General features: G+C 44.8%; 1 protein-coding gene and 1 long non-coding RNA gene across 3 annotated transcripts in view; one reads left to right on the top strand and one right to left on the bottom strand.

Moving 5' to 3' along the window:
• Positions 1-1,964: 1,964 nt before the first annotated feature.
• On the bottom strand, positions 1,965-8,597 carry LOC121501680. Of its 2 annotated transcripts, none has more exons than XR_005990662.1 (3): positions 8,286-8,597; positions 6,341-6,433; positions 1,965-2,600 (listed from the first exon to the last, which is right to left on the bottom strand). It is a non-coding gene; the product is annotated as an uncharacterized LOC121501680 (long non-coding RNA). The 2 variants fall into 2 exon arrangements; XR_005990663.1 differs by having other exon boundaries at positions 8,449-8,597.
• A 151-nt stretch (positions 8,598-8,748) lies between these two features.
• Positions 8,749-17,587, top strand: part of CAT (catalase) — a 41,000-nt gene continuing 32,161 nt past the window's right edge. The window contains exon 1 of the mRNA XM_041773984.1: positions 8,749-8,903. Coding sequence (XP_041629918.1) covers positions 8,838-8,903 — 66 coding nt within the window. The 5' untranslated portion in view covers positions 8,749-8,837. The remainder of the gene's footprint in view (positions 8,904-17,587) is intronic.

Here is a 17,587-nt window from a genome sequence, read left to right as displayed (position 1 = left end):
GTCCGCATAGTCTAGAGTGAGAGTTTCATGTAAGCGATAATACAGGTCAATGGATCCTCTTGCCTGGTGGAAAGGGAGTCTTTTAATGAATATGTTTTCTTGGTGAATGTCCATTCTACTATCTTCAAAGTTTGAGGTTCCAGCTGCTGTTATGTTGGGATGGGGAGATGCCTAAGGGTCTTCCTTCTCCCCTTTCATTCTCACTGTTCCTACAAGCCCCATCTTCTCTGGTGCTCTTTTCACCTCCTTTGGCTACCCCTCAATCCCATATGGTTCCCCAGGCCTGTAATGCTCTTGATCACAACTACTTCTCATTCTTTCTTTCAAAGACACTCTGGAATGTCTTTCTTTTGTGGTCTTTCTCAATTATGTGGGGTTCACAATTGGTTTACATCAGTGTGCTTCTCAGAAAGCAAGGTCTGCAAGTGGGCAGGAGGTGGTATGATGATTCAGTTGTGTTCTAAGAACGTGGGACACTTACTCCAGAGCTTCCTGTATTCCTGCTTGCTTTGTGGCAGACAGGACAGTGTCGAAGTTGAGATGTGACCTCCAGGGCCTGGTTTCAATCTTGGCCTCACCACTAACAAGCTATGTGACTTTGGGAGGTTAGTTTATCTTTCTGTGTCTCAGTATCTTCATATGTAGAATGAAGATAATAAGAGTTCATACTTCATGGGGTTGTGGTAAGGTTAGATAGGTTAATATTGGGAAATGCTTTTAGAGTAGAGCCTGAGCCATAGTGGGAATGGTATAAATGCTGATTAAATAAATATTAAAATAGGTTTGAGGTGACTGTTGTGTGGAACAGGAAGGTCTGGTTTAGGGCAGTGGCTGGTCCTTATTCACCATAATGAGGACTCGGAGCTAAACTTGCAGTAGCCAGAGGCAGTCTCTTTACTCCAGCACATTCTATATGGGTAGTTGTAATATAATACCCTATGCCAAGTTTGCTGTGTTTTCTCAACAGCTGTAGCAGTTCATGAAAGAGCTGTGTGTGGCTCAAGAGCAATACCGGGAAATGCTAGTCACTAAGTCCTACTGTGTGCTCCACCTCTCTTGATTCTCCCAACAACCCAACAACATCAGTGTGGCAGATGCTGCCAGTTGACCATCAATATCCATTTTCCTTTTCTCCTTTTATTATAGAATGCCTGGGTATTGCCGAGCACATGGTTGCACAGCTAGTGACCATATTCCCCAGCCTCCTATACAGCTGGGGGCATGGCCATGTGACCAAGTTCCGGCCAAAGGAATGTGAGCAGAAATCAAGTGTGCCATTTCCAGGTTGTGCCTTCAAAAGGAACACATGTATGCTCCCTTTGCTCCTTTGTCCCCTTGTCATTGGTTGGCATGCAGTTAGGGCAAGGGAGGGGGAACAGCCATCTTGGACTCAGAGACGAAAGCCGCATATTGAGGCTGGCTGAACTGAACAGCCAAGCCACCTAGCTCTTAGATGTTTTGTGTGAAAGAAATAAATTTTTATATTGTTTAAGTCATGGTATTTGGGGGGGGTTCTTTTCATTATAGCAGCTTAGGTTATGGATAATGTGGAAGATATTAATATCTCCATCTTACAAAAGAGAAATGGAAGCTTAGAAAGATTAAGTAACTTGCCAGAGGTCACAAAGTTCATAAGAAGCCATAGTGGGATTCAAACCCAAGTGCTCTTATGCTGGAGCTGAGACTTTTAACTGGGCATCATGTTGTTTTGCCCCTTGAAGCCCTGCTGGTCTATGATCTGGGTTTATGGTAAAGAAAGGGGGAAAGAGATACCTGTGCCAGTCCTCCTGGTCTACATCCTCAGCTACAACAACCAATACTTCTACTCAGCATGTATAATTTATAGCGATTTGTTTCTTCACAGGTACATAATTGTGTGGTCTCAATCCATATTGAATGTATTAATTTATTTATGGGTTTTTGTCATTTTTTCGAATTGTCAGAGTTTAAGGATCTAAGTCTGGTTTCTGCATACAGGTTTATTAAGCCCAGAGTCAATCACAAATGCAACACTTAACAGCATACTCAAAGAAGACCATCAAAATACCTCAAAGACAGCAGCCTTGGAAAACAACTGAAGCCAGGCAGGGCAATCCAAGTAGATAACAAGACAAACTTGTAGAGGCCTTGCGAGATCCCAGATGAGGAGGCAAAGTAGGTGAACAGCAGGAGCCAAAGCCAGTCTGAGTCAGATACAGGGGCAAACTTGATAAAGGCTGAACTCCAGCCGCAAATGTTTGCTTGCTCTTCTTGTCCTACTCAAGGTATCACAATACCATCACTGATGAAGTCAGACTTTCATGAAAGAATGGAAGAAATCTCTTCAGATTTCTGTGGCCACAGTGGGGCTAACATAATGCCTGTTCTTGGCACTATTCCTAACACTTGTTCATCCTTCAAGATTCATTTGGCCATTGTTTCCTGAAGGAAGCCTCCCATGGCCTTTCAAGTTCAGGTTAGGTGACTTTCTTTGGTACCACTGTGGCAGCTGTACTTCCTTTCTCAGAACGTTCTTCACACCGTGTCATTTCCTGGTGGGTTTTTTTTTGTTGCTGTTGTTTTGTTTTTTGGTCTATACCCATCTGCATTGGTGCTCTGTTCTGAAAGACAAGTACACAGACCACAGAGGACAGTATAGACATCTACTGGATGGATGGAATGAATCCCATGGGTGGGGTAATAGTTGAAAATAACATGAGAAGTGTTGTTCTTTCTGAACAATCTAATAAGATATGCAATTTGTAGGCATCTAGAATCCAACTCCTTACCTATCTTTAAAATTTTATTTCCAGTCCTCACTCTCAAGCATTGATGAGTGTCAATTGGCTCAAGTTTTGCAGAAAATGATTGACAATATGTCACAAGGGACTTCAAATGTTCATATGATTTGATCTAAAAATTATTTCTAGAAATAGGACCTAAGGAAGTAAATACAAATACTGAAGAAGGATGTTCACTATACTGTTTTTTATACTGGAAAAAAAATTAAACGTTTCCAGGAAGGGAATGTGTAAATAAGGGATTAGTTCTTTCATTGCACATTGTGCAACCATGAGAAAAAAATTACACTTTCAAAGAATTTTTAATAACTCAGGGAGAATTTCATCTCATAAGATTAAGTAAAAAAAGCAGGACATAGGACAGGGTTGTCGTGCCATGGTGCCAGAGAGGCTGGCAGCAAGGTGGCAGACAGGGAGTTTTGGGATGCATGGCAAGGGAGTTTCTGATCAGATTCAGGAATAAGACATTTAAACAAAAGATGTACCAGTGATGGTAACAATTTTGGGGAGACCTAACCATTTTGTTCTTGATGGGCATGCTTTGCATTTCAAGAAAGCGGAAGATTCAGCAAAATTACAAGAGGTTGCTATGGAAGGAAAAGAAGGTTCAAACCTCATAGGAATCCCTATTCACGGATGGATGACCTGATAATTTGCTGAAGAGCAAAGGCTCAGGAAGCAATTTTGAAAAGTTAACTAGCTTTTGTCGGAAGAAGAAGTTGTTCAGCCATTGCCAGAAGAACAAGGTAGCACTGACCAGGCTTCATCTGAAGCACACTGCAGAGTAGACCAGCCTCAGCCAGCGCAGTGTAGCAAAAGTGTAAACTTCATTACTATTCCAAACAAAAATAAATCATCGGGTGAAAAAGCACAAGGAAAACGTGAACAAGTAAAAGCTAAGTGTACTGCTAAGAAACAAGAATCTGAGTGGAGAAAATGAGAGAGACAAAGCTCTACAAAATGAAAAAAATGGAAGCACTCAAAAGTTGGGCAAAAAGCCTAAAAAAGGACCAACCAAACTTGAATTCACCACTGGAGCATCTTTTAAAAAATATATATATTAAAAAACTGTCAGATGTTTTGTCCTTAATCTAGGGTTAAACGATCTGCTGTCTACTGAGTTCTTTTGTATGTGTGATGTACCTCCCAACAATTAGCTAGATTTCTCAACATAAACTGCAATGCTAAGCTATACTAAATATCACATGTCTAAATATTTTTGTCCTTGTAAGGGAACATTTTCCATACATGATCTACAGAATATGATTTTTTTTTCTTATTTATTTGCCTCTGAGGAAAGTTGGCCTGAAGAATGGAAAGAGCCTTTTGTTTGGGTGACAGGTTTAAGCAGGTAATACTTTTGTATCACGTGAAATTCAGGTGAAATGAAATTTTTTGAAAGTTTAAAAAAAAAGCAGCTTGTGGGCAAAGGCAGTGCCATTTTTTGGTCCTGCAAATTTCCACTGTGGCCTAGTGGGTGGGTTGGTGGGGGTCTTCACACCAAAGATGTCTTGACTCTGCTCCTTGCCCGTTAGCCACTCCACCCTCTCCCCAGACAACTCAGCTTCCTGTGTCCAGGCCAGTGAGGGGAGGGCCCTCCCCTAGCATTAGGAAGGAGAGGTCCTCTTTGCCACGGTCTTTTGCGGAGAGGGGGTGGCAGTTACACTTCAAGTCTCATCTCTCTCAGGGGCAAGGTGGTGGAGGAGCACCCAGGGTCTTCTCTGCGTGTGGGGAAGGGCTCTGAGTTCTTGCAGTGCCTCCCTGTCTCTGATGCTGTGTCAGACTGTTGTAAACTGTTGTTCTGTATGAGCAAAACTGTCTCTACTAAACAGATTTAACAGTTGAAAAAAAGAAGCAGCACACAAAATTATATATTCTGTGACCCATTACTAGTGTCTCTCTCTCACACACAGAAACACACACATTACATATATAAGAGAAAATATTAGTAAGAAAGATATCTATTTATTACCACCCATGGATAATTGTTCATTTTATGTATTTTTAGTATTTCCAAGCCCCCATTAGTAGGCATTCGTTACTTTTAAAATCAGAAAAAAGAAGTTAGGGTGATAACAAATTCCAAATCCTCACTTCTGTGTTTCCTTTTTCACAAACACCCAGATCAATACATGGAACATGTGGCCTGGAGGAGAAAAAGCATATGGATTTTTTTTTTTCCCTTAGGACAGTTCCAACTATGGCCATTACCAGACGCCAAAGGACATGTGGGCCACCTCCTTCTAAGTAATTGTTCTTATTAAAGCAGGCGTAAGGTGTGGCAAAACAAAATAGGCAGAGTAGAGGGTACATGACACTACCACATATAAAACCACTGGCACTTTTTGCAAATTCTGCTTCCCTCTCCTGTCTTGCAGGCCTAGCCCACAGCGGGCTGGAAACATACAGCTGTGGTAGTGTTCACCGTCCTTCCCTCTCAGGGCATTCTGGATTGCAACACACCTCTTTTCTTTTATACCCTGTTCCTTTTTTCTACCCCTCTCTCAATCCCCAAGTGACTCCAAAAGGCCACTGTGAAAAGAATGAAAAAAAAAATATGTGGAACATTCTTAGCTCCTCAGAGGGTGGGTGGAATCAGAACAGAAATAACTGGGGATCCCTGGGTGGCTCAGTGGCTTAGTGCCTGCCTTCGGCCCAGGGCATGATCCTGGAGACCTGGGATCGAGCCCTGCATGGAGCCTGCTTCTCCCTCTGCCTGTGTCTCTGCCTCTCATTCTCTCTCTCTGTGTCTCTCATGAATAGATAAATAAAATCTTTTTTTTTTTTAAAGAAAGAAATAATTATCTCGGTTTCTCATTACTGCTCATGCTGCTCTGTATACATGTCATCCAACAAAACAGAATTCATCCTCTCCATTCTTTTCTTTCAAATAGTGATGAAAGAAAATTTGGTCAATAAATGTTCCTTGTCGAGTGCCCAGACTTTTCTCCTCAGCATTAATTGTATGGCCTACTTTGTACGGTTGGTTGTGGGTTTGGTGACATCAGGATTCATGACACTATGTTTTGTGCCAGTACATTTTACTTCATTGGGTTCTGAATAATCAGAGAATAGCATTTTCTAAATAACAATTTTATTCAATACCAATGAAAATACTCATGTGTTTATATCAATAAAATATAAAAATATGGGACCAAATTTGTTTACTGAAGCAATCACCTGGAGTTACCTTTAGGAATCAGATAGATAGATAGATAGATAGATAGATAGATTTATTTATTTATTTATTTATTTATTCATTCATTCATTCATTCATTCATGAGAGACAGAGAGAGGCAGAGGGAGAAGCAGACTCCATGCAGGAAGCCCGATGGGGGACTCGATCTCGGGACTCCCTGGGCTGAACGAAGGCAGGTGCTAAACCGCTGAGCCACCCAGGGATCCCCGTATCAGATAGATTTAATGTGTTTTTTAACTAGGGCTGATTTTTAGAAGTGTTTTCACTTAAACTATAATAAAATTATAGTTATGAAGTCAATGAATATAATATTACATACATAGTCAATATAAATTCATTGTCATTACTTGTAAGCACATACCTTATTTTAATGTACAAGATATGACGTGATCTGAAAGTGTCTTGTTTCTCCATTTCTCTTTCACTGGAAATTCCTTAGGAATCCAAACCAACACTGAAGGAAACATAGAAAAAAAAGAAATAAACAGGACAATGTTCATGTAAACAACAAAGGTTAACACATGACACCAGGTCTCTTTTTATTTACTTTGTTGAAATTTACCTTAGTCAATGAAAAAAATGATTAGTTTGATTTTTTCAACATTTATTTATTCAACAGGCAGGCCATGAGCTGGGGAGATGGTCAGGGCTAGAATCCTGGCTCTATGCCTTAATAATGGTGTAATCTTAGACAAGTTACTTATTTAACCTCTCTATGCCTCAGTTTCCTAATCTGTAAAATGAGGATAATATTAGTACCTGTACTAATATTAACTCATAGGGTTATTGGGAGGGTTAACTAAGAAACTACATGCAATAAACTTCTTTTTTTTTTTTGCACACAAAAATCTTAGAATACTCCTTGGCACAGAGTAAGTACTCAACAAATTCTAGGTGCACCAGATCCAACACAGAGCAAATAAAATATGGCCCTTGCCCTCAGAGAGTTACACTGTAGTGGCAGTATGGGTGGAGTGGGTAGCAAGAAAATCATGCAAATCACACAGCTAATAGCATCTTCACAACTGTGTTAAGTGAAATGAAGCAAAAATACAGGGCACAGAAGATCAATTTTGGGGCTGCTTTCTCAATGAACTGCAAAAGATAAACTTTTATGACTTTGAGTCCTGATAGCACACTTTTGTAAAATTAAGAACACCTGAAATTTTTTCATTGTCATATGTCTGCCCATTATTTGTAGCTTTATTGGAAAAAGTAAAATTTAAAAGTTGAGCACTCTTATTTTGAAGATCATGCTATGTTTATATGTATTAAGTAAGGTGTTTAAAGGGAAATCCTAGCACCTCAAGGAGGAAAATCATTCCGTCCATTTGATTACGACAAACCAGTCCATGACTTACTAAACATTTAATTTTCCAACATGACTCTTGAAAAACAGAGTTCCAAAAGTTTTAGAATTTTTCAAAATTCTTATTCTGAGAGAGGTAGGATGGCACAGTGGCACAGGGCCCAGAGTTTGAAATCAGAAGGCCAAGGATCTAGGCTCTGACATTTTGCTAGTTTTTAAGCTTAAGGCAAGTTCCTCCACCTCTCTTCACCCTCGGATTCTTCATATTTAAAGTGGGGGATTCAAACAAAGGATTGCAGAAGGGGAAGTAGGTTGGGGATGGGGTAACCGAGTGACGGGCATCAAGGAGGGCACATGATGAGATGAACACTGAGTGTTATACTATGGGCAAATTTAATTTAAATAAAATAAAAAAAAATAAAGTGGGGGGACAACCAACCTTCCACTACGCATTGTAAAGATTAAATGCTATTGTCTGGCAAACATCTAGCAGCATCTAGCACAAGGTAGACACTCTGAAAAGGGGAGCTACTAACCAAAAGGGAACCTAAAAGACTGAACGTCCTTCACTATGGGTTTGAGACTCTTAAGATCATTAAGAACCTGTCAACGTTTCACTGCCTCGTTTTATTTTTATTTTTTTATTATTTATTTGTTTTTTAAAGGTTTATTTATTTATTCGTGAGAGACCCACATAGAGAGAGAGAGGCAGAGACACAGGCAGAGGGAGAAGCAGGCTCCATGGAGGGAGCCTGACGTGGGACTTGAACCCGGGTCTCCAGGATCACGCCCTGGGCTGCAGGCGGAGCTAAACCGCTGGGCCACCCGGGCTGCCCATCCTCATTTTTTTTTTTTTTAAAGGCAGTTTTCCTGTGTATGTAGTCTACGATCCGATTAAACTAACATGACATTTGAGAATAAGCTAACGCGTTAAAAATTTAGCTGTTTGCATTTATTGCAACTTCCCATCAATCCCTCAGCTGCAAAGGACACTAACATTAGGGTATGTCAAAAATCCATTTTGCACCGAGGAATTCAAGCCAGGATTTCTGACTTATTGAGAGCGGAGATCGCGTTTAGGGTGCAAAGCCCCACCCAGCAGCACCTTAGCTTTCCTTCTGCAAAACCGGCAGCCCCTCCCCCGCCCCCCCAACCCCGACCTTCGCGTCAGGGCGGGTTCCAGAAGGATGCACCGGAGGCGGGAGGGAGTCAGGGCCCGGAAGGCGGGGCCCAGACCTGAGCTCAGAAATCGCGGGGTGTGGGGGACAGAGGAGCGGGGCTCCCCCTCCCCCGACACACCTCCTTCCCCGCAGCCCTCCCGCCTCTCCCGGTCCGGGTTCGGCCTCCCACGGGGCCGCCGCGCCTCGGCCCTCTCCTCCAATCCCATCCTGCCTGGCGCCCGGGCGGCCAATCAGGAGGCGGCCTTCCGCGGGGGGCGGGACGAGGGGCGGGGCTGACCGGCGCAGGCCGAGGTCGCCTACTTGAGCCGCGCGGCGGAAGACGGGCTGGTCCGCGGCGGTGGAGACGCGGGGCCGGCGGGGCGGGCACCATGGCGGACAGCCGGGACCCAGCCAGCGACCAGATGAAGCTCTGGAAGGAGCAGCGCGCCGCGCAGGTAGAGCCCGAAGCTTGGCGCAGGGCGCTGGGCGTCGGCGAGTAACGGCCCGGGCCTCGCCTGCGCCGCGGCGCCCCGGGGGGTGGGGGTGCGGGTGGGGGCGGGGAGGGCGGGGAGGGGCCGGACCGCGGATCCGGGGCCGGGTGGGCGCTGCCTCTGTGCCCGGGGTAGGGGGGAGTCTGTCCTGCAGATCCCGGGCCGGGTGGGAGCTGCCTCTGTGCCCGGGGTAGGGGGGAGTCTGTCCTGCAGATCCCGGGCCGGGTGGGAGCTGCCTCTGTGCCCGGGGTGGGGGGGAGTCTGTCCTGCAGATCCCGGGCCGGGTGGGAGCTGCCTCTGTGCCCGGGGTGGGGGGGAGTCTGTCCTGCAGATCCCGGGCCGGGTGGGAGCTGCCTCTGTGCCCGGGGTAGGGGGGAGTCTGTCTTGCAGATCCCGGGCCGGGTGGGAGCTGCCTCTGTGCCCGGGGTGGGGGGGAGTCTGTCCTGCAGATCCCGGGCCGGGTGGGAGCTGCCTCTGTGCCCGGGGTGGGGGGGAGTCTGTCCTGCAGATCCCGGGCCGGGTGGGAGCTGCCTCTGTGCCCGGGGTGGGGGGGAGTCTGTCCTGCAGATCCCGGGCCGGGTGGGAGCTGCCTCTGTGCCCGGGGTAGGGGGGGGAGTCTGTCCTGCAGATCCCGGGCTGGGTGGGAGCTGCCTCTGCCCCGGGGGGGGGGGGGGGGAGTCTGTCCTGCAGATCCCGGGCCGGGTGGGAGCTGCCTCTGTGCCCGGGGTAGGGGGGAGTCTGTCCTGCAGATCCCGGGCCGGGTGGGAGCTGCCTCTGTGCCCGGGGTAGGGGGGGGAGTCTGTCCTGCAGATCCCGGGCTGGGTGGGAGCTGCCTCTGCCCCGGGGGGTGGGGGGAGTCTGTCCTGCAGATCCCGGGCCGGGTGGGAGCTGCCTCTGTGCCCGGGGTGGGGGGGAGTCTGTCCTGCAGATCCCGGGCCGGGTGGGAGCTGCCTCTGTGCCCGGGGTGGGGGGGGGGGGGGGAGTCTGTCCTGCAGATCCCGGGCTGGGTGGGAGCTGCCTCTGTGCCCGGGGTGGGGGGGAGTCTGTCCTGCAGATCCCGGGCCGGGTGGGAGCTGCCTCTGCCCCGGGGGTGGGCGCTGCCTCTGTGTCCCGGGCGGGGGGCAGGGGGTGCTGTCGCGGCCTGGAGCGCCCTCCTGCAGGTTTACTTTCGGCCGCCGCGGGCGTGGGTGGTTGGCTCTGAATTCTGCAGTTTTGCCAGCTGGGACAGAGGTCGCAGCTCGAGGGAGCCAGGAAGGCTCCTGCGGAAAGAGGCAGAGAGCTGCAGCTGCAAGAAAGGAAGTTGTGTGTGTGTGTGTGGGGGGGGGGGGGGGGGTGCGGGGAAGTGGCAACGGGGCTCTAGCCTGGGCCTTGCTCAAGCATTAACTACAAGCTTCCATTTTTGCGGGGTGCCAATGCTGTGTCATCTCGGGGTCTCCCTGCACCAATCGCGCGGCCGGATCGCAGAAATAAAGAAGTTTCACATCGGTGATGCCATTTGCATTTAAAACCCCCCTGCCTGACATTGGAGAGCTAGGAGCCGCGGTAGGGGACGGTAGGGGACGGTAGGGGATGGGCTCCTGCGTTTATTCACACGTTGGCGCTGAGCGCCTGCATGTGCTGGTGGTGTTGGTCGCTGTGCTGGGTACGAGGTGTACACCTGCCAGGAACTTCGGCGTTGAGAAGCGCAAAGGCTAGGCAGGGAGACAACACGAATAAACAGGTGATCACCCTGCAGCAGGGTGAGGGCTCTAATGTAGGTTATCTGTAAAGTGTAAAGGGAGTGACAGGACTTGGCTGGAAAGCTGCCCAAAGCACATGACAGCTGAACAAGAACTTTAAAGGTGAGAAAGCAGCTCAGCTCGGTCGTGGTGGTAGTGGTGGGTGAGGCGTTCTTGCCCTATAATCCTGGGATGCAGAGCCTTAAAGAGCATCCTTGAGCAGGTTGGATTAGTTGAGAGTGCTTCTGATCTGAGTCTTCTTTTGTCATCTTGGCCCAGAGAGTCTAGAGGGACTTGGCCTGTTCCCATGGCAGCTGGTTAGTGGCAGAGAGAGGACGAGAGCCACGCTTTTCCTCGTCTTAATGCTCTTTCTCAAAACTGGGTTAGTATTCATGAACTGGAGTATTAATGCTAAGTGTCCGTGGGTTACTTAATAGTTCCCTGCTCTTGAGAAGGCTGTCATGCCACCACGCTACGGCCCTGGCGCATCTCTCTTCTCGTTGTGTCCTTTATTATAGGCCAGGAGGGTTAGTTCAGTTTTTCATGAATTCCTAAAGTGAACCAGAGCGAGAGTCTTTTTAATCAAGGACAGGCAACTTGTGGGTGGCAGAGTCAAGATGAGAACTTACTTGTTGGGGGCCAGGATTCTACCCATATCCAATAGTTGCCAAATCCTGATTCACATTGAAGTTCTCATGATACCCTGTGAACTGAGAACAATACGCACACTGTAGTGAGTTTTGCATAAACCACAATTAATTCATTTTTAAACGACCGCCCCCCTCCCCAGCACTTTGTTCTGAGACTAGCTTGCCTCTTCATTTTGAGAATCAGTAACTGTTGTTAAATCATTACAGTGCTAGTGGTGATTTACCCTCCATGGTTGCCCATGTGTGAAACATCTGGCTCACCAAAACACATCTATAGTTGGGGGACTCATAGTGGCAATACTGTCGACTCCTCTGTCTCTGGCAGGTCTTTGCACTGTGTACATGGTCCTGATTGGCAGTCACTTTAATGTCTTGTTGTTCTTCATTTTTACCTGCTCTCAGTAAACCTGCTCATTTCTTTGAGGTGACCACTCCCTCCCATGCCCAGCCCTCCAAAAGGAATTTTGCATATGTCTCATAAGCCTTATAATTTTCCAGTGAAATTTCAAACATTCAGAAAAGTTGAAAGAATTATGCATTCAATACTTATATATTCACTACATTTTGCTATGTATTTTTTATTACATGTTATTCTATGTCCATCCCTTCATATATCCATTAACCTCCCCTTTTCTCACAGCTGCTTTTCAGTTCAGTGTTTGATTATGTGTTTAAGATAATAGGGCAGTAAAAAAAAAAAAAGATAATAGGGCAGTGAAATACACAAATATGATGTGTACCATTCCATGATATTTTGACACCTGTGAATCCTATTCCCTCATCAAGATATATAGACAATTAGTGTCACCCTGGAAAGTTCCCTCATGTTGTTTCCACCACTGTTTTGCTATCTTTTTAACAATTGACCTACGTACTTTTTTTGTGTTACAGCAAAAATGTTTTAAGACTTAAAAAAAGTTTTAAAGGGATGCCTGGGTGGCTCAGTGGTTAAAGCGCCTGCCTTCGGCTCGGGGCATGATCCTGGGGTCCCGGGATCGAGTCCCACGTCGGGCTCCCTGCGTGTAACCTGCTTCTCCCTCTGTCTGTGTCTTTGCCTCTCTCTCTCTGTGTCTCTCATCAATAAATAAATAAAAATCTTAAAAAAAAGTTTTAAGATTCCTTCATGATGTTGTTTGTATCAGCAGTTTATTATTTTTATTGCTGTGTAACAGTCCGTTGAATGAATACAGCACCGTGTGTATATCTCGTTGCCGGACACGTGGGCTGTTTGCATTGTTTGGCTGTTCTGAATAAAGCTGCAATGCCAAGTCTTACACAAGTATTTTCGTGCACATATGCTTTCATTTCTCTTAGGAAATATCTAGCAGTAGAATTGCTGGGTCATAGTGTAAGTGAATATTTTATGAGAAACTGCTAAACCTTTTTCCAAAGTTTTGTTTGTTTGTTTTTACCATTTTACACTTCCATCAACATTATATGAGAGTTGCATTGCTCCACATTCTGTCAGCCTTGCTGTTGTCATTTAATTTTAGCCATTCCTGTGGGTATGAAGTGATGGTCTCACTGATAATTTGCATTGATCTAATGACCAGTGAGAACTGAGCATCTTTTCACATGCTTATTGACATTGGTATATGTTCTTTGACATATCTGTTCAAATCTTTTGTGCTTTAAAGTATTAGATTGTCTTTTTATTATTGATTTGAATGGCTCATATTTTAAATCATATGTGAGCTAAGTGCTGTAATAATTCCAAAATATGTAATAGGATAAACATATTAGAAATATATTTCTCTCTTACATGATGGGCCAAAGTTTGGGTGAGTACTCTACTGCCCATAGTTACTGAGGGCTCCAGGCAGACAGAGGCTCCCCCTTTGACAACACTTACCTCTAAAGGTTGCCCTGGGCATCACCATCCAGCCATAGAAGGTTAAGAACGTGGAGGAGGGTGTATGGGATGTTTAGGGACCAGGCTGGAAGTGGTGTGGGTCACCTCTGCTCATCTTCCATTGAGTACATTGGCTCCAATGGCCTGTTACTGGGCCACACCTAACAGTAAGGGCAGTTGGGAAATGCAGTCTTCTCCTTTCCAGGTAGCTGACCCTACTATGCTGTCCAAACTATATGATCCATAGGAAAATCTGCTTAGCCATTTCTTGTAATGTGAGGATGGGCAAACAGATATAATCTTCTTTAAAAAGATTGTGTCATTTTGGGCAGCCCAGGTGGCTCAGCGGTTTGGCACCATCTTCAGTCCAGAGTGTGATCCTGGAGACCCAGGATCGAGTCCCATGTCGGGCTCCCTGCATGGAGCCTGCTTCTCCCTCTGCCTGTGTCTCTGCCTCTTTCTCTCTCTCTCTCTGTCTCTATGAATAAATAAATAAAATCTTAAAAAAAAAAAGATGTCATTTTTACTTCCTGGTACTAAAATATTCTTTCTGTTAGAAAATTATGATAATGATGATGATGATGTGTGTGCGGGTGTGTGTATTTTGTTTTTTTAAATCTCCCTGTACTTGGCAAATGCCTCTATATAAGTGGGCACCTCTGTATCAACATCCTCCCTCTTATTCTCTGTTTTTTTTCTTCCCTTTTTCTTTCTTTTCTTTTCTTTTCTTTCTTTCTTTCTTTCTTTCTTTCTTTCTTTCTTTCTTTCTTTCTTTCTTTCTTTCTTTCTTTTTCTTTCTTTCTTTCTTTCTTTCTTTCTTTCTTTCTTTCTTTCTTTCTTTCTTTCTTTCTTTCTTTCTTTCTTTCTTTCTTTCTTCTTTCCTTCCTTCCTTCCTTCCTTCCTTCCTTCCTTCCTTCCTTCCTTCCTCCCTTCCTTCCTTCCTTCCTTCCTTGTCTCTCTGTCTTTTTTTCTTAGAGCCCAATGCAGGGCCCATACTCACAACCCTGAAATCAAGACCCAAGTTGGGATCGAGAGTCAAATGCTCAACTGACTGAGCCACCAGGTGCGCCTTTATTTTTAATTTTAGTTTTTTAAAGTAGTCACCATGCCCAGAGTGGAGCCCAACACTGGGCTTGAACTCAAGACCTGAGTGTAAATTAAGAGTTGGACACTTAAACTACTGAGCCATCCAGGTGCCCCCTGGTTTTTACATCTATTGCTAGACTGTGAGAACTTTCTGGAACTACTATAGGAGGGCACCCTGTTGTCTCTTTCCTCAAGCACCAGATGCAGAATGCCAAGCTAGGTGTATCCTTTGGAGCCAGGATGACAACCAATGTAAAAGCAGTTTTTTGAGAATCTCTCCTTGTAGTCAGAGTTTGTTGCTGACAAGTGAATTGGGAGCTTTTTAAATTTTAATAAGCGATTATTGAATCAAATATGTTCATAGGTATGACTTAGATCTTCTGAAAAATCTTTCTCTTTCTCTTGAAATACACTGAAGGGAAGGAATTGGTTCTCCAGCTATTTCCAGTCACGTTGGATGGAACTTAAATAGGAACATTCTTGCTCATCAGTTAGAATGCTCTTCCTTTTGGATACTTGGGCTTAGTAGCCTCTGATCCCTTAAAAATTGGAGAATTTGAACACTTCAAGCTTCTCCTTTTTTTAACAGTTCCTTTATTACCTGGGAGAGAGGTTGGGTCTTGGTCCATCCATTCCCGTCACTGAGTCATAAGACAGAGCACGTGAGGATTTATGTATCTTTTAGGATGATTTGATAATACCTGCGTTGTTATCACACTGCCAACATTTGGGATGGAGAAGGGGTGACTGAGAGCTCCTTATGAACATATGCTTCCCCCCCCCCCCCACTTGGGGACTACCTGGGTCATAGTGTGGCAATGAGAGAGACAGGAGAAGTGGAATCAAAATTTCTAAACTTTCATTTGTTTTAGCCAATATTTAGACCACTCCGTATTTTTTTCCAGATAGAAAATATCGGCTGATTGCAAAATGTAAAAGCAGATCTTTATTTTTGTTTACTTTCTTCTTTACTTTCTTCCTGAGTACTGTGACTGCTGTAGTTTCTAATAAAAAGAGCCAAGGAATCTTTCACATTTGTGGATCTACTGTCCTTCATATTTTGAGTCTTTCTCATTTCCTCTTATTCCCTACTGTTTAAAGATTTTATTTATTTATTTATTCATGAGAGACACACACAGAGAGAGAGAGAGAGAGAGAGAGGCAGAGACACAGGCAGAGGGAGAAGCAGGCTCCATGCAGGGAGCCCAATGTGGGACTCGCTCCCAGGTCTCCAGGATCAGGCCCTGAGCTAAAGGGGGTGCTAAACCACTGAGCCACCTGGGCTGTCCCTATTCCCTACTGTTTTGAAAGATTGAAGGACTAGGCTAATTCTCAGTCCTCCCAGACTTATTTAAGATCATTTCAAGGCAGAAAAAACCTCTTGCAATAGCTATTATTTTGTGTATTTAAAAGGTTTTATTCGTGATAGGATTATTCTAAATGTTTACTAATGATTGAACACCATTCCACCATTCGCAGTGTTTTGATCATTTCTTGCCAGAAGCATTGATAGCTCACCAAGAAGGGAGAAGAAAACATTAGCAATTGTGCCACTTTTCCTATTACACATACTAACATGAAACAGCCTGGCTTGGAAAGCAAACATTTCCCATTTGGGTGAAGGAGGAGGTGTGCTCAGTTTGTGTGTGCTCAGAGATCCCACCATGTGGCCTTTAAGTCTGACATTTATCTTTTTTGTAAAAGGCAACTTTTATTATTTTTTTTCTTGTATTAAAACCACCCACTAGTTCTCTTTCTTGGGATTTTTAATTTTCTTGTGTCATTTGCATGATTGTCATTGCATTTCCCGTCCCCCACTGTGTGCAACACATGGACAGGCAATTCTTTGCGTGCCTGATAGATGTTATTGTTCCTTGCTCAATGGGCTGTGGTTAGTCTAAGACCATAAAGGTTGCACGTATGGTAGCAGTTAACACACTGCTGAAGTGGTCTCTCTAGAAGCTTTCACTATACTTTGTTTCGTACCAACAGGATCCATTTGTGTTGTTTATTAAGAACAGAGTTTGGGGCAGCCTGGATGGCTCAGTGGTTTAGCGTTGCCTTCAGCCCAGGATGTGGTCCTGGAGACCGGGGATCGAGTCCCACATCAGGCTCCCTGCATGGAGCCTTCTTCTTCTGCCTGTGTTTGTGCCTCTCTCTCTCTGTGTCTCTCATGAATAAATAAATTAAATCCTTAAAAAAAAAAGAACAGAGTTTGAATATTATAGTAATGCTGCAGGGTGGCAGATGGTGACTGCACTTACCGTGGTGAGCACTGAGTAATGTATAGAATTGTAGACTCAATATGTTGTATGTGTGCATTCATCATACTTTAAAAAAAAAGGCTTGATTTTTTTCTTACCCTTTTTGAAAAGATTTCACGTTTTCCATGATACGTTATGAAATATGTGTGATATTTTTTTGAGTGGCCATACCGTAGGTGGAGGGTACTGGATAACGTACACAATGAGTAAAGCGAAATGAAAATCAGTCTTCCTTCTTGAGCTGAGAATGACCTACTGGTATTGACTTCTACAAGGCACTTGGTGGCTTGACCAGGATGGTCCACTTACAAGACAGAGTGCGTCCCGATGATGAAGTCTCCACGTATAGCCCAGGAAGCATAGTTTTTGGTCATTAAGGCAATCAGAAACATTTCCCAATGTTATCACTTCATGTATTTTGATCTTGTGAATCACCCTGGTGTGATGTGGCCTTAAGGTGGGGCACCATCTGATGCTGAGGATGTCTTGAGGTTTAAAAAAAAAAAAAAACAAGCAAAGCCCATCAGATGGCATCTGGAATTTAGGATTAAATGGCTTATGTGGTAGTTAGGGTTGTCCCCATCTTCTCGTGATGATAAGCCCTTTCTGGGCAGGAGCCGGTATTAACCATCTGGTCAGTTGTCTAGTGTGTATTTTGTGTGTGGTGCTGAATTATGCCCTTTGTCTTGACGGAACGAGTTGCCATAGGAAAAGGATTCAGTATGGAGCGAGGTCAGAATGAGCAGAGTTCTTGAGGCAGCTCTTCCTTCCTCTCACTTCACCTCTTCTTATTTCTTTTATTAGACAGCTCTCCTTGATTCTTGATATGAGAAAATCCAAAGCCTTTCTTTATATTATGGAAAGTTTCAAGCCAGAACTGAGGTAGAGAGGGTTGTGCAATGAACCTTCCAAATGCCTGTATTGCCAGAAGATGAGGACTTTAAGAATAGCATTGTCACATCTAGAACAGGAGCAGTGATCTCTGCCTTCCTCAGCTGGCCATTGTGTTCACTTTCCCTGATTGTCTCTGTGCAGAAATGAGTTCACCTACAGACCTGAGATGACTGTCTTTGCAGAG

The sequence above is a fragment of the Vulpes lagopus genome, chromosome 11, assembly GCF_018345385.1.
Source record: "Vulpes lagopus strain Blue_001 chromosome 11, ASM1834538v1, whole genome shotgun sequence".
Taxonomy (NCBI): domain Eukaryota; kingdom Metazoa; phylum Chordata; class Mammalia; order Carnivora; family Canidae; genus Vulpes; species Vulpes lagopus.
This window is presented reverse-complemented; position numbering and strand designations above follow the sequence as displayed.